Here is a 17310-nt window from a genome sequence, read left to right as displayed (position 1 = left end):
GGTTGATTTTTTTTTATTTTTTTATTATTTTTTTGTTGTTGTTAAGCTTAACTGTTAATTGAATGTTCCCAGATGGGCACTGTTCAATGTCAACAGGCTGAACATGATCAGAATTTCTTCTGTATCACATATATGATGTAAAGTTTGCTGCAAAACACTTTCAAATGCTCTCTTCCTTAACTTAGTATGTTCACAGCTATTCAAAATTCCCTTCTTTATCACTACCATCTACTAATATATACATGAATATTCAGTAATATTAGAATACTTACTAAACACAGAGGTCCAGCTAATCCTATAATATTCCCTTTTTCCAAGTTGTGAAGGGAGTATATCCTAAGAGCAAATGAAAGTAGATGTTTAGTTTCTGCGTGATGAAGTCCCCATCATTGTATTCAGAGGGCATTCATCTGGTAGGTACATTCCTTAAATAGTGTTATAGAAGAACCCTTGGAATGTGCTGATCTCATTGTCCTTAGAGGCAACTGATTTGTGAAAACAACTAACTACAATGCAGCAGTGAACATAAGGTAAATAGCAGAAATGGGGCAATTTTAGAGATTGCTGCCCTAATTAATAGCCTCGGACATTTCTCTTTAATTCAAGCAGGCTAGAATCCGCCTGTATGGTTGGAAGCTTTTGTAGGTAGGTGATAAAAGCAGTGATAAATGCAGTTAGCAACACTTTTAAGTATCACTTTTTTTTTTTTTTTTTTTTTTAGTAGTTGTAGATGGACAGCATGACTTTATATTTCTGTATGTGGTACCAAGGATCGAACCCAGTGCCTCACACGTGCTAGGCAAGCAGTCTATCAGTGAGCGACAGCCTCAGCCCACGTTTCAACCTTTAATGATATTTAACCTTTGCAGATCTAGAAAAATCAGGCAAAAACTGTTATGTTCCAGCTCTGTCCAAGAATCTCCTAGTGTGGGCTGAGATTGTGGCTCAGTGGTAGAGCACTTGCCTAGCATGTGTGAGGCACTGAGTTCAATTCTCAGTACCATATTAAAAAAATAAAGATGTTGTGTCCATCTACAATTAAAAATATTTTTTAAAAATCTCCTAGTACTGTTCTAGTCGGGGCTTAAGAAGAGGAATATGTCTCCAAAAGCTAGTTCTGCCCCAGAGCCCTGGTAGGTCCTTGAGAACCTTCCTATGCTGAATTTTAGAATATAAAAAAATGGATTTGTGGTTCTGCACATTTAATAACTTCGGCTTTTTAAGGGATAGAGATGGTCATTCCTATTAAATAGAAAGACTTCTTCAACCAGTGGGTGATCTGTGTCATCTGGCTACTTTCTGCCTTCTGTTAACCTTTGTCACTGCTACTTCTAGTATATAATCCCCAAAGTTGTCCTTTATCACACAGATCCTTGTTAAGTTAAAATACTGTTGTCGATTTCTACATCTTTAGTTTCCAGGTCTTAAGGATTAGTTTAATTGGCTATTCTTCAAAAATAAAGGAAAAACTTGACCTAAAAGTTCTTACTAAAATAACATCCAACTTTAGAGCATTATTTATACAAATGCATTTTATTGTTTTAAACAGAAAAAAGAGGAAGCAGAAAATATTTGCATATAACAAATCCTAGCTTACAAATGTTTTTTTTTTTTTAAAGTGGTGACACCTCTACCATTCAGGGATTTGTTTTGTTTTGTTTGCTTCACTGTGTCTTGAGCACTGTTGTTAGAGAAAAGCACATCTGGCATAAAGTGTAAAACCAGTGTCTCAACACCAGAAGAACTTGAAGAACAGAGATTTTTCTTATTTCTTCTAAGTAATCTTCAGTAAAACAAAAGGTGATCTTTGGCATAGATTCATACTTTAAAGGCATTAATATTGCATTTATATCAGGTAAGCAATTATACAAATATGCTGAGGGCCTTAAAATAATTTTTTATCAGTTAAAAGGAAATAGAGGTAGCCTGAGTGTGCAGGACCACCTTAAGACAAGTGCTGTACATTTGATGATGGGATCTAACACACATTGGGGGGGTGAAAGGAAAGAATATTTAGACAAGGGGTCTCACTCCTTTACTTTTTTCATTTTGGGTTTGGAAAGAAATATGGTTTACGTGCTGGAGAATGCTTAGGCAGCAGTGATAAGTGTCCGGGGGAGGGGAGGAAAAATTGCCTTTTAACTTTGCGTAATAGGAAATTTACTATGGTGATGATTAAATATTATGCTCATTATTTTCAGTTATATTTAGGAGAGTATAAAGGGGCTTGGTTTAGTTGGTTGAAGGGAAGTAGGAATTCCAGGAGTATTTACCATTGATTTAGTCCCAGAAGCATTCAAATTCTAGTCTGCAAATACCACTCTCCCTTAGATAGAAGTGTCCTTTAACAGGATTGCCTTTTCATTAATCTCAGAGGTCTAGTACTAATTCTTATGAACTGAATTTCCAAAGGATAAAAAGGATCTTTCGAAATTACATACAAACCAAAGTATAGTGACATATGCCTGTAGTCCCATCTATTCAGGAGGTCAAGACAGTAGTATCCCTTGAACCCAGGAGTTTGAGACCAGGCTTGGCAACATAGTGAGACTCCAATTTCCCAAAAAAGAAAAGAAAGAACACCTACATATATTTTAAAATCTTATTTAGGAAGGGTTTAGGGGAAGACTACAAAAGCCAGAACATGATTTGGTTAAAAATTAAATGCAGCATTTCAGCTTAAAAAAGAACAATAAAGAGCTAAGAATGAATGATAAGTCCTCAGCACAGACCTTTGCAGGCAGTGACAAAGCATGGAACGCCTGGGCATGACCCCCTTGGGAAGATGGGCAGGGCCACACCCTGGCTACTCTGCCCCTCTAGTGACAGAGAGCACCAGGGCACACAGTGTATTCATGGGATGGTTACCTTGGCAGGCTGAGGACTGCCATGGGACAAGAAGTTTCCCTAGCACAGACATTGCTCAGGGGCATAGTAAAGACAGAATCATGATTCTGTGATTTCCTCCTGACAGTGAAGTTTGCTAGTGTGTGGAAACTTGAATTAAATTGGGGAGAGGCAGGAAATGAATCCAGGCCTATATGTTGGGGCTCCCAAAGGCTACCTTTTCCTGCAGCAGCAAAGCTCACTTCTGAAAAGGACCCAGGTAGTACAACCCAGGGCAGGCGGGGTCAGCAGCAACATGGAAAGCCCAAACAATTTTTTGGAAGCAGAGATTTTCTTAACTGACTGGCTGGTGAAAAGGAAACAAGAGAGAAATGTCCCCTAGGGTGTCTGGCTAGTGTTTTCACTCTTAAATTCTGAGCTTATGTGAAGTCCATGGGCTAGAAACCCAGTCCACCTATTGAGACAGAGTATACATGAGTTTAACTGTGTTTGAGAATACAGAATTTATATGGAGACATATTTCACAGTGTCCATGACAAAGAGTATAAATGTTTTGTAATGTGAAGAGACCCCATTCCTTTCTGATATGTCAGGCTGGGATGTGGCTTTCAACCCCCAGCAACTCCAGATGGCTTCTGGAACTCGGATTATTCTTCTTTTCAGTAGGGGTTTCCGTACCAGCCAGGTTTGGCTGGGTACCTACTGGTACCAGGGAGTCTTTCTGACCCAGCGCAGTGTAAATCCAGCATCTGTTCGAATTTTGATTGAAGCAGCTTCTGCTTCTCTTACAGTCTCCTTCACGGACTGCATGAGGTTCTGGGCATTGTGAACTAGCATCTCTGTGGCCTGTCAAGAAAGAAGAACTCTCCATTACAGTAGTCCCTGATGCAATCCTGTCTCCAAAATAGGGTTAAGCCAAGAATGGACTGCCACCATTCCCTGTACTCACTTTCATCACTGATGGATTAGCTGTATTAACCAAAAAGGACCCCAAACTAGACCATCATGATCTTGTACTGTGCCTTCAGATGGCATATAGTCTGTACCTCTTGATTTTCAAGTGCATTCCTCCCCCTCCAGACTCTTGATATTTATCCCCTCTACCTGGAATAATCTTCCCCTAGGTAAATGTTGGTTTCCCCTCCCATGTCCTTCAGATCTTTTAGCTCAACTGTCACCACAGTGAGGCCTTCCTTTCTCCCATTATTTTACATCACAAACCACCTCCCAACTTGCAATAGTCCTCACCTCCAATTCTTTCATTTTTTTCCATAGAATCCATCATCACTTGTTGAAACATTTTAAGTTTTATCTAGATTATTGTGCTCTGAGATAGGTTGTTTGTCCATACAAAATATAAGTTCCATAATGGAGGACAGATTTTTGTCATGTTTTTTTTTTGTTTTGTTGAGTTTTTTTGTTTTGCTTTTGTAACAGGGATTGAACCCAGGGGTGCTTAACCACTGAGCCACATCCCCAGCCCTTTTTCATGTTTTATTTAAAGACACAGGGTCTCACTGAGTTGCTTAGGGCCTCACTAAGTTGCTGGGGCTGGCTTTGAACTTGCAGTCCTCCTGCCTCAGTCTCCCAAGTCGCTGGGATTACAGGTGTGCGCCATCACACCCAGCCCTGGTTGTGTGTGTGCGCGCGCGCGGCACCAAGGATTGAACCCAAGGCCTTGCACATGCTAAGCAAGCACTGAGCTACATCCTCAGCCCCTTTTGTCAGTTTTTGTTCACAGTTGTTCTCCAGTTCTTGGCACATTAGGAGGCATTTCATAAATATTCAATTAATGAATAAACCAACCACCTGATCAATCTATGGAAATCCAAAGTTTATCTTCCAAACACAACGATATAGGAATGGAATGTTGGTACTCTGCTCACATAAAGTCAGAAACCTTAATGATTGTTTAGCTAAGAATAACTATTTAAATGGAGGTTGTGGGTTCTCCCGAGAAAAATGTTCATGTGTATTAAATTTATGCATGAAACTTCAGAGGGATCACAGTTCTGGGAGAAATAACTATGGGCTTGAATTTCTGATTAGTAAATCTTTGCACTTATCAACAAAAGGACTTAGGAGCAGAGAGGTCTAGAGATTGCCATCCAAACTTTCATCCTGACAGAGTCAGGATGAAAACTCATGACTTCTCACTTATAGTCGTGTATTTATTCCATTCTACCACACTGTCATTTTCTACCTTTTTTCCCTGGATTTTTTTTGGGGGGGGGGGGTGCGTGGGTTCAACTGGGAATTGAATTCAGAAGTGCTCTACCACTGAGCTACAACCCTGGCCCTTTTTATTTTTTTCTCTTGTAACAGGGTCTCACTAAGTTGTTGGGCTGGCCTGGAACTCATGATCCTCCTGCCTCAGCCTCTCAAGTAGCTGGGATTACAGGCATATGCCACCACACCTGGACTACTAGACAGTTTAATGGAACACAGTAGATATTCCCAAGACAAATTTTTGTTGGTTAAATGAATAAGACCTGAATCTCTCAAAACTTATCCTTATTTCTCCAATTTTTCCCACCTTTAGGCAGAAGAGATCACATGACAGGAAAACAGCCCAATGCCCAAATGCTACCTAGAATACATGAGAGTTAGGGGTGAAGATCCAGTTCCCTTGTTTTGGGAGAAGAGAAGGTTAGGTGAGAGCTGCTGGATTAGAATATGGTAGTGGAAGCAGCAATAATGAAACCAAGAAAAGTAGCCTTCTTGTATCTTCTACAGTGCTCCTACCCTCTGTTTTCTGGCCTAGAAACCTAAATTATTTGTGAGTTCTCCAAGAGGAAGGATTGTGTCTTTTTGTTCTGTTTTGCTTTTGGTACTGGGGATTAGACCCAGGGATACTCTACCCTAGCCCTTTTTACTTTTTATTTTGACACAGAGTCTCACTGAGTTGCTGTGGGCCTTGCTGAGTTGCTGAGGCTGGCCCTAAACTTATAATCCTCCTACCTCAGCCTCCCAAACTGGTGGGATTACAGGCATGCGCCACCATGCCTGGCAACATGGTGTCTCTTATTTTCTTAACTCCCAAACCACCTGATATATATTGCCTCATACTCCATGTATGAGCGCTGTCTGGGCAGTCCAACAAAGATGTATTCCTTATCAAAAGAAGAAAAGGGGAATGTGGCTCACAGCAGGATCTTCCAGAGGGGAAATAAGAAGAGGAAGGGGTGCTCAAATGAGGATGGATTGTTTTGTTTTAGGTACTGGGGATTAAATCCAGAGGCACTCTATCAGAGCCATACCCCCCAGCCCTTTTTATTTTGAGACAGGGTCTTAATAAATTGCTGAGGTTGGTCTTAAATCTTGCTATCCTCCTGCCTCAGCCTCCTGAGCTTCTGGGATTACAGGCACCCACCACCAATCCCAGCAAATGAGAGTTTTCTGAAAGATCTGGGCCACAGTTCCACAACGGAGAGAAACAGGACAAACTGTTAAGAAGAACCCTTCCCCCATCGTTCTTTCTCTGTGAGAAGACTAAAGAAAATGCAAAAGAAGCACCACCTTGAGCTGTCACTTAAGTCTCAGAACAGGCCTAACCACCTCATACTCCTGCACACTCTGCATGATTCATTCCCCCAAGGCTGTAAAATCACCCGAAGGCAGACAGTCCTCTCCAGCCAAAAAAGACAGAGTGCGTGGGAGTGGACAGGCAGCAGAAGCCTTAAAAGAGCCAAGCCTTTTGTAGGAGAGAAAAGAACTGAGTAGAAGCCTAACTGGCACAGATTCGTGGTGCTACCTCAACCGTTTAACCTCCCTATGCCTCATTTTCCCATCTGCAAAGTAACACAAGTTGCCCAAGTGCTTTACTTTCAATCCCAAATTTCTTTTTTTTTTTTTAATATATTTTTTAGTTGTAGATGGACACAATACCTTTATTTGATTTATTTACTTTGTATGTGGTGCTGAGGATCAAACTCGGTGCCTCACTCGTGCCAGGCAAGCACTGTACCACTGAGCCACAATCCCAACCCCCCAGTCCCAAATTTCTGATGCAGCTCTATAACAAAAGACTCTCCTTCTGAGAAAGTGAGTCATAAGACTCCATCCCCCATGCTGAATATTTCATTCAGAGCTAAAATGTCTTTAAAACAGAATTAAAGTGAATAGCACAGAAGCTGCTAGCAAAAAACCAAAAGCCGCAAATACATACCTGCTCAGATTCCTCGTCACTGATGTTGGTCCGGCCCAGCATGGTGGCCTTTACAGTAGACAGGATTTTGAGCTGGGTGCTTATAGTTGGGATTCGCTCACATACCTAAAGAGAAAGTTTAATTTGGTACGTGTCCATATTTGTCTTGCCCACACGTTCCTCAAGGGGAGGACTTCCACTTCTTTACTTCCAATGGCTAGCATGCAGAAGGCACTCAAATTACAACAAAACACTTTTTTTCTTCCTGGGGTTAGTCCAGTCCCTTTATACAGAAGCCAACACATTCACATTCTTTCCTTTGACTAAGAAATAAAACTTTCTTGAGTCTGTCTTTCCCAAACTCACATGAATATTTCCCCTTTTTTCCATTTCCCCTACTCACCCAGTTTTCTCTCTGCTGCTTCTCTCCCTCATTATCCTCATATTCCTCCCAACTCTCCCCACCCAACCTGCCAAACACACACCCTCTTTTCCCAGGTACCTGTAAGAGGTTGGTTCTAATCCGCTTATCTGTGCACTGCTTGGCAACTTCCTTGGCCAACCGAGTCACTTCATCTGAAGCCTTGGCAATGTCCTTGGCACACTGAATGAGTGCCCGCTTGGTACCACTGCCCCCTCTTACCAGCCGAGACATCTCAGCCATCAGCAGAGCCATGCGCTTGGCTGCTGCAATGATATCATTGCCCTAGAGAGAAGCAAACATACAGTGTGAGCTCTGCCCACACTCTGCCAAGTTAAGGAAGGAGCAGAAAAACAGGAGAGGAGAGAGCCTGCTGCTCTAGCAGCCCTCTGGAAGGATGAGAAGAAGATTAAAAGGACGGTTCATGAATGATATGGATAGCACTGGAGAAACAGAGGAGGATGAGGCAGGACACTTGATCAGAGACAGAGAATCTCCTGACTGAAAAAGGAAGACCTGGATATAAGTCGGAAAGGGCAACATGTGCACTGCAGGCATAGCACTGAACAAGCACTTAAGCATCTCCAGGTTAATAGGGTCAATAAAATGGGGCCATGGCCAAGGAGTTGGTGAAAAAGGCATTTTCATTCTGTAATAGGAGAAAAAGCAGTAGAACTGGCCAGAGAGGAAAAATACAGAGGAGCCTTTCCAGATGCTGAAATCATCCTCTTCATCCTTACCCTGGCTGCAAATAGCAGCCAAAATTCTCACTACTTCACTAGAATGTAAAACCTAAAGTAACTGTTCACAGCTGGTGAAAGGGGAGCATAATTTTCTGATCCAATCTGCTCTTGCCTTTCCTCAAGTGTCTCATTTGTCCTGTCAGCCTGAAATATAACATCATTTTAATCTTTCACATGTAAAAACATCAAGAATCAATTGTTCAGCCCCTTCAGTTAAAGTGAAGCCTCCAATTAATGGAATCTTCAGCTAAGAGGATGCTGGAGAAGGAATCAGAACCCCATTCTATTTAACAGCAGTTTATTTTAGATTTGGCATTTGGTTCACTAAAACCTTCATGGGTCATAATAAAGATATATACAAGTAATTTATTTTACGCCCATAAAACAACCTAAAATCACAGCAACTACATTATTTTCAAAAGGCCAGGCCCCACTCATTTCTCCCCTCTTGCTTTTCAATTTATAAACAATGCAGTGAGGCATATGCAAATCATGCCACTACAGGGTGCTCTGTGAGAGACTTCTACAGACACCATGAAATGGCTAATTGTTTATGCTGGTAGGTGTGTGATGTCTCAGGCAGTAAACTGAGGTTGAAGAGAACACGTACAGGAAGAAGCCAGGAGGTGAGGGTATATTAGATGAGGCCCTCTGAACCACCTCTTCCAGCACAGACCTAGAATCATTCCAAATTTCAAGACTTTGGTTAGGAAATAGTGTAGCGCCAGGGTTAGTTGTTATCCATCACTCTTCAAACATTTCTTCTTGCAACATGCCACCTTCAAAGGAAATAACGTGACCAGTACCAACCCCCTTTTTCCCCAAACTAGCTTTGGTTCAGTCCCAAAACCTCAGCTAAGAGGATGCTGGAGAAGGAAACAGAAACCCCATTCTAATTAATAGCAGTTTATTTTAGATTTGGCATTTGGTTCACTAAATCCCCTCTGTTACTATCTATCCCTCCTCCCACTGAGAAACCTGAACAAGCAGTCAGTGACGTCCCTTCCCTGTGGGCTCCCATCAAGGCCAACATCTGCCACACAGGAAAGTGCAAGGGAGCAAGTAGTCCTCCCCACAGACCCTGCAATAAAAGCTGCTTCTCACCCTGATCAATATGCCTAAACCATCCATCAGTGAGCAGTCGGGGGCAGGAGGTAGGGGCCAAAGCTCAATGGTCAGGCCAGGGGACCTCTTAATGGTGGAGAATGGTTCCTGACCTAGAAGTCATTGAGAGGTGCATCCACAGCTTCTCAAGAGATTTAAAGTTGAGCAAGGGCCACAAAGTTGGTAAGAAAAAGAATCCTTTCAAAAAGTGACCCCATTTCTCTTCATCTCCCAAACATAAGTGCAATCCAATTAATCTGGCATTAGCAGACCTACCAAACTTGTGAAGCCAGTCCTAACAACAAGGTGCAGACAAACAGATACCCACCCTGCTCAGACTCACAGGACCCGCACAGATCATGAGTGATGCAATGTGTCAAGGCTGCACATGGCCGGATGCATTTGGAGCAGTCCCCAACTGGGAGTGCTAATCAGTACCTTACTAGACCACTTGGTAGCTTCCCGATGCAAGGACTGAGCCGCGGCCAGAATGGGCTGGTTGACAGGCTGATTGGATGGCATTAACAGTAGCTCAGGTTCGTAATCGTCTTCCATGTCAGAGGGGACAGAGAACCCAACAGCATCAACCGCATCTGCCTCAGCTACAACTCCTATACCCACCTCAGCAGCTGGGATACCCGGCTTTGTCGATGGCGGGAAGGATGAGAAACAGGGATAGTGTTAGTACGAGCAGTAGGACTTGGGAAACTGAGTTTCAGCTAGTTTAGTAACCAAAGCTTGCCTAGGATGGGAAAGAAAATGGCATACTCCAGGAGCTAGAGGAACCAGGGTCCACAGAAGGGGGAACTCCAGCAGCACTCAGCCCAAGTCACCCTGTGGTGAAGGAAAAAAAGGGTCTTGCTCTACTAGCAAAGGGTTTCCAGAGATATTTATATTAAGAAAGCAAGTTATATTTTTTATACACTTAACTACTAAAATTAAACTTGACACATGTAATTCTCATGTCAGAACAATTTTGAGGAGCAAAACCCAATTGTAGTTTATTACCTTTAAAAGGAATTAGAAGGGAAAAGTAAATACAGCCACACAAGTTGCTTTGAACAGAAGAAAATGAACACTTTTCTGGATTGTATGGTCACAACATTGTTCTGGGACACAAGAAGTGACAGGTCAGCTCTGCAGCTAAAAGATCCAAAATTTAAAACAATATGTCAAAGGTAAGAAACACCAAACCAGGAAAGAGGTAGGAAATCAATGATGGGTGAAGAGGATTCATTAAGTACCCCTCAATGGTCCGGCTATAGGAACCTCAAGAAAATACCCTGTCTGGATTGCAGGGAAAACCACGTTCACGCGGGCGCACACACACACACACTCTCTCTCTCTCTCTCTCTCTCTCTCTCTCTCTCTCGCTCTCCCACCCCCCAAAGTCTTTAGAGAGAAAGCTTCCACAATATCTTATTACATCTGTTTCTAATACCAACCTCAAAAGCTTCTCCTTGAATACAACCTAAATCTCTCTCCTATTGCAAAATAGATTCTTTCATCTCAAACTTGACTTATCTAATTCACAGATTGGACAACACATGGACTTGACCAATGAATGAGGCTCAGCTCAGAAGACCCTCACAGGAGCCCAAAATGGGTACCTATGAAAAGAATAGGGACCATGAGAGGAAGAACATGAATTTAGTAACAGAGGTGGGTACTGTAAGAGATCAAGGGAAGAGACGGGGGGATCAGATGCTGAAAAACAGGTTGAGGGGAAAAGAAAACAAAATGAATTGCTTCAATGAAGTCAAACCATTCACATGAAGGACAGTGACCACAGGTCCTATACATCAAACATCTGTAACCAAAAGGAAGTAGGAGTTTGTATGGAATTATATTTGAGATTGCTATCAATCTTTATACATAAAGTACCAATCAACTTATATATAAAATCTGTCTCACCAAAAGGTGAAAATTAAGTTGGAGGATTCAGGGCCAAAAAGGGGTCCAGGTACCACCTAAATCCTTTCACCTAAACTCTGTCTCAACAAGACTCAACCCCATTCTGTAGTGAGCAGAAAGGCTAACTCACTGCAGCTAGGGATGAGTGACAAAGTATAAAAAGACAAACAGATTGACACACACACACAAATACATATTCCTCCCCAACACATACACCGTTCAAGTTGTTCCTGACTTCACATAACTCAAAGTCGGCAAACCCCTAATGCTTAGACCTCAGGAGACACTCAGACCTCAAGTTTTCTGGTCACAAATGGCAGAGTGGGGAAAATATGTAGTCCAGTACTGTCGGCCCCTTTTATGTTTTATCTTCATAATTTATTAATATTTTGTTTCACTGTACAATGTATCTAAATTTAATGAAATTTCCATTTCCTTTGAGTAAAATCAACCCTCACTGTCACATTCCTCACTCTCTTTATACACAAGGGAATCTACCACACGGTCAACAGGGTATGCATGCCCCAGTTGGAAAGCTATCATTATAAATAATTGCACAGATCAAGTCCAACACTTACAAAGTCTTCATTCCTTCTTAGAACCTGAGTGCACAGATAAGCATTTTGAAAAACACCGTTAAAAACCAAAGTTAAGGGCTAGGTGTAGCTCAATGCTAAAGTGCTTGCCTAGCATGCACAAAGCCCTGAGTTCAATCCCCAGCACCACAAAAACAAAACAAAACAAAAACCAAGATTAATTTCCCAGCCTGAAAAAGAAAATAATAATAATCCAAGGTCAGCTACAGGTGTAGGCAGTCCCGGGGACTACATTCAATGTAAAAGTTAAAAGACAGAAGGATATGAAAAGAATAAAGGTAAATAGATGGTGAAAATAAAGATCTAGGATTAAACTAGAAACAGTTTAGAACTAAGAACTATATTTCATTGCTCTTATCTAGAAAAGCTACTACTCATTATCATATAGGAGGAAACAGGTAAGTTATTCATGGGGCATAACTGCTGCGGCATCCAAGTTTTCATCCCCCACATTAACATTTACACTGAGCTGGAATGAGCCTGGAGCTGTCTAGAGTTGAGAGGTAGAATGATTCTGAGAAAAGACAAAGCACACGGCTTCTAACACCAATCTATCTGCTTCTAATGTGAATGCAAACATTTCATCTAGTTGTAGCACAGCCCACAAAAGACAGTTTGGTATTTGGAGATCCAACAATTAACAATGGAACATCTAAAAACATTTTAAAAGAAAGATAAGCAAATTCTAAAAGACCCTAAATATCCAGGGTCAGTGCAGCTGACATTCTAATGGACAAAGAAGAAAGGAATCTTCTTCTCAAACCACAGGCATCCCAAATTTCATTTGAGCTGCAAGAAGGAGAAACTATCAAACACCAGAAATATCTCACTAAATCACAGGTAATGGCAGGAACATGCTATTGGCAACACAGGAACCAAAGCAGAGGGAGAGAGTGACTCCATCTGGACTCTTCTTCCTGGGCTTTGTGCATAGTTCTTCATCTTTTTCTCAAAAGACATCCTTTCTTGACAAGAAGAGCTTCATTACTTACCTTGCTGGACCATTTGCGAGCTTCATCATGGAGCTGCCTGGCAGCCATCATCATTGGCTGATTAATCACCTCCCCGGCTTTCTGCTCAGGAAACTCTTCATCCTTTTCCTCTGGTGGTGGGGGCCTGGGTGGAGGGACCTCACCCTCAGGCAGAGGTGGTTTAGGAGGAGCAAGCTCATCTGTTAGCTAAGAAAGAGAATAAACAGGTTTGTAAGTAAAATCCTAGGAACTACTCCCCCTTAAGATTTTTTCCTTTCCTCTAAAAAGCATCTCTAGAAAAGCCACCCACATTGACTTCAAATAAGACCACCCACACTGAGCCACAGGGACCACCTGCTGCAATCTCAACAGAAGCATTTTTTTTTTTCACTCTACAAATAGCTAATAGTTACTGTGTTGGTCATATCCCAGAGGGGCATACACAACACTACGGGATCAAGGATTCTCAAAGATGATCCCCACACAAGATCGAAGTTCTGGGTTCTAGGTCAAGTTCTATGAAGGGACAGCTGAAAGGCAAATAACTTCTCACTTAGGCCTTAGGTTCTTCATCTCTCAAATTACCTTTAAGATCCTGATTCCTTTTTTATAACCTTTTTAGTGAACCTATTTGTTGTTTTGTTTTTTAAATTAGAAGAACTTTTATTAATTTATTTTGTGGTGCTGGAGATTGAACCCTGGGCCTTGTGCATGCTAGGAAAGCATTCTACTACTGAGCCACAGCCCTAGTCCAAGATCCTGATTGTGAATGTCATGACTACCTAATGTCATGAATATCTCCCTCTGTCTGCCCCAACCACTCACCAAGAGCTCAGGTGGGGGGGGGGGGGGGGTGGAAAAAAATCAAAGAACTGTTGGAGATTAGGGAAGCAATATTTACTTCTCAGTTATGAGCACAATGATCCAATTCTGTCTTTGACCAACTTAACATATTCTACTGAAATTAAATACGGGAAAATAAGTCAAAGAAATAAATAAATTACTGTTTTGATAAATTATTCCCTATATCAAGGTATTCCCAATAATGTTAGTTGGAGTAAGTATCTAAATATAATCACTATATCTATTTCTTGGATTTGTATTTGCAAGATATTGCCCATTGAACTTGCTGCTAAATCATGGATTCAAGGTACTTTGATACTCCTCGCCAGTATCAAATGATTTTAAACTAAGGTTTGATAAAACTTTTTTAGAAAAGCATATATTACTTTTTTCTAACAAGAAAAAATAACAGTCAAGTAAAGGAAAGAACCTATACAAGATTCTAAACACCATTAGCAATTGGGAACACATGAAATTTCCTCCTCACAAGCTGTGCAAGGATTTTACCATAGCTCACTACCTCATCATTCATTACATCCACACTTACCAAAGCCAGCTTCTCTGTTCCAGGCACACCCCATCACAGGAGGCCAATAGCACAGATACCTACCAACCCATATATAAGCACTGGATTTTGACTCTACTAAATTTGGGAATAAAAATCAAGATAAGCCTCTGACTTAAGTTCAAGTAAAAGCTAAACCAAGCCACTTGATTCTTAAAATCTAAAATACAGTTTACTTCTCTCTCGTTACATTCTCAACACCCTGCTGCTCAACACTCCCCATCTCTCTGAATTTACTTACTCGGAGCTGTTCAAGGTCAGGTGGAGGAGGTGGGAAGTCAGGTTCCTGAGGTTGGAAGGCTTCTCTGACCTTGGCCACAGCTCCCAGGATCCGATATCCAGAGTCCAGGAAGCTCTTTTGCAGGCCTAAACACAAGATACTCTCATTTTCAGCTGGGTAGGTCAGTGCCCCAAAGCACTGTCTGTCTAGCAAAAGAACTGGTTTCTATCAACAAAAGCTGAATGTGAAGCTGCCAGTAAGCATCATAGGCAGTGGCTAAAGGGGAAGGGAGATAGGGTAAGTCAGATGTCCTGAGGCCTGAAAAGAGTAGGAAGTCTCACAAACCAGCTGTTCCTATAGTGTTCAGCGTGCCTGCTCACTGGACAACAAACAAGTAATCAAGAGATTCTTGGGCATGAACACTCTGGCCTCAGGTGGTACCCATCACCTCTCTGATGATGACACAGTCAAGAGTTATCTGCTCAATGCAGAATGTGGGACATGTCAGTTTCAGATTGGGCATACATTCCCCAGAGTACTTCCCACCTTTCTCCCTAAACCTTTGCTCTATTTGGCATTCAGCATGTTAGCCATTTATGCTGAGCTGGAATTCAGGAATCTTCAAAATATGAGAAACTCCAATTAGTGAACCAACTATGTCCTTTATGATGGTGGGTTAAGAACATCAGAAAGATTCTGCCTGAGTCAGGGGTGGATAAACCAGCGCTTCCTTTCCACTCTCTCACTGGATTCTACTCACAAATGAGAATAGAAATATTGGGTGTTCAAAACAGGAAGGAATTCAGATGATTCCAACCAAAGGAGTGGCTCCAATTACACTCTCCTTCAGTGATACTGAAAATATGATCAAAATTCAGCTGATAAAAACCCAGATTCTTTAGGGCCTAAGAGACGAGAGGTTAACTTTAGCCCTCCATATTTGACAGAAAAATAAAATGCTTTATAGAGAAAAATACACAAGAAGTTACAACAGTATTATATAAGCTTATAAACATAAGCTTATATATTATATATATGGCAAACTGATTAGTCATCTTTTGAGAAATTTTCAAAATAATGATTGAACAGGGTTAAGAACTGTTTAGCCAGACAACATTAAGAAAGCATAGTGAAGCTGAACCAGTATATCTACACACCTGCCAATACTGCAGAGGTGTGGACAGAAAATGATTAGCCTAGTATTCTCAGACTAAGTGTGTGTAGACTTTGTATGTGGCGGTTGTGAGGTGCACCTTATCTCACCACCATGCTTTGTTGCTTACCAGGGTCAGAAATGTTTCCAGCCACAGCCTTTGCATCCATCACCATAGGGGAGATTGTTTTGCTCAATTCATCAGAGGCAGCTTTCACAGCCTCACGGAACTTGGGATCCTCAGAGTTCTCCACCTCCCTCTTCGCCACCAGCAGGATTCGGTTGGCCCGACGAGCAATGCTTGTTGCCCCAGCAACCAGCATCTGAGGTTGAATGTTGGCCATGGCTACCTTACACTTGTCCAGATCTTTTTTAATTGCTTCTTCAGAAGCATCCAACAGAGATTTGGTATCAATGGCTTCGTCCACCAGCCCTGTCAAGAGACCAAAAATGGAATTTAATTTCTGTTTTAGAAGAATAAGAGACTCCAAAATATTCATTTCTATTTGTTTCTCATGATAAACTACAATACTCTATCTTTCAGCTAAAAGTTATCCCTACACAACCGTAAGCTTCCAGGTAAACACCACTGAAGAAAAAAGTGAAGACACAGTCAGATAGGCTATATGGATTTGCAATATTTATACCAACCGTGGTCGCTGGTCTTGTATCCACCACAGACAACCAGAAATGCAAAGACATCAGGAGGAAACCAAGATCATGTCTGAAACCTTCACCACATCACCACATTATCTGTTAATAACATTTTCTCTCTTCCCGTCTCACTCCCAAGCCATCTGTTGGTTGTTGGCAGCATGCAGTGCCCAAGATGAGCCACGCAGAGGATTCCAATAACCCTAAAAGCCTGTTTCTTGTTTCTGTTACCTCTCTTCAGACACTGCGGGAGCTCCACTTTCATCTCTGGCTGCTATAGACCCCTGTCAGCGGGTTCTGCAGGAACAACGAAGAGCCTACACTCTTCATTTCGTCCCTTCTCTCCTATCTCACCCTCCACAGAGAATGAAGAAGATTCAGAAGTGCTACTTGCTACTTCAGTCGTACAGACACAGGTTTGTTGGTGGTTGGTTTCTTCTGTTCTTTTTTTAAACTACGTAGCTGATAAGTTGAAGGAAACTCTGAGACAAGTTCTATTAAATAGTAGCTATTGTGGTTCCTTGAAATGTGAACCCACTGAAAATGACAGGGACACCCACTGTATCCAAGAACACCGCCTCCTAGCCTCTGAAACTGAACTCTGCCTCAGACTGGGCAAAGACACTATTCAAAGTGAAGATAGGAGCTGTAACAATAAACATCACACTGGGAGGGTGGCACTGAAATAAAAGAGACTCAAACAATCTCTCTTCAGACAAAGTTGCAAGGCTTGAATGAGAAGCTGCCACTGCTCAGCAGCCTTAATCAGGGCCAAGAACACTGTTGAGCACATGACTGTCCCTTTATCCAATTATAGCTGAGTAATAGAACCAGTCCCGCTTGGGGCTCTCAGAACTCATTCCTCATGGATCAGACAAGAACTTTACAAAAACTCTACCTGTCATTTTTTCAACATTATCAATCCACTGGTTCTTCATGGTTTCAAAATGTTCATAAGCGGCTTGATTTCCAGGGTTCCTCAGTAAGATGCGAGCAGCTGAGATGACCTGACAATGACAAAACAACTTTTCAACACCAGCAGAGTACCCTCATACTCAAATTACAAATCTGCAATGAAGCCTTCTCCTCTTCACCAAGAGATGGCACCATAAAGCCAAAAACTGACAGGTCT

At 41.7% G+C, this 17310-nt stretch overlaps 1 protein-coding gene across 2 annotated transcripts in view; it reads right to left on the bottom strand.

Annotated features, from left to right (window-relative positions):
* Positions 1 to 2220: 2220 nt before the first annotated feature.
* VCL (vinculin) overlaps positions 2221 to 17310 on the bottom strand; it is a 114247-nt gene continuing 99157 nt past the window's right edge. The window contains exons 15-22 of one of the 2 annotated variants that reach the window (XM_081268674.1): positions 17077 to 17185; positions 15655 to 15957; positions 14393 to 14517; positions 12765 to 12950; positions 9701 to 9904; positions 7497 to 7700; positions 7016 to 7120; positions 2221 to 3693 (exon numbers count right to left, since the gene is read on the bottom strand). In XM_081268674.1, coding sequence (XP_081124800.1) covers positions 3547 to 3693; positions 7016 to 7120; positions 7497 to 7700; positions 9701 to 9904; positions 12765 to 12950; positions 14393 to 14517; positions 15655 to 15957; positions 17077 to 17185 — 1383 coding nt within the window. In that variant the 3' untranslated portion in view covers positions 2221 to 3546. The remainder of the gene's footprint in view (positions 3694 to 7015; positions 7121 to 7496; positions 7701 to 9700; positions 9905 to 12764; positions 12951 to 14392; positions 14518 to 15654; positions 15958 to 17076; positions 17186 to 17310) is intronic. The other variant, XM_081268675.1, reaches the window with a different exon arrangement.

The sequence above is a fragment of the Spermophilus citellus genome, assembly GCF_964194105.1.
Source record: "Spermophilus citellus genome assembly, chromosome: 15".
In the NCBI taxonomy this organism is placed as follows: domain Eukaryota; kingdom Metazoa; phylum Chordata; class Mammalia; order Rodentia; family Sciuridae; genus Spermophilus; species Spermophilus citellus.
This window is presented reverse-complemented; position numbering and strand designations above follow the sequence as displayed.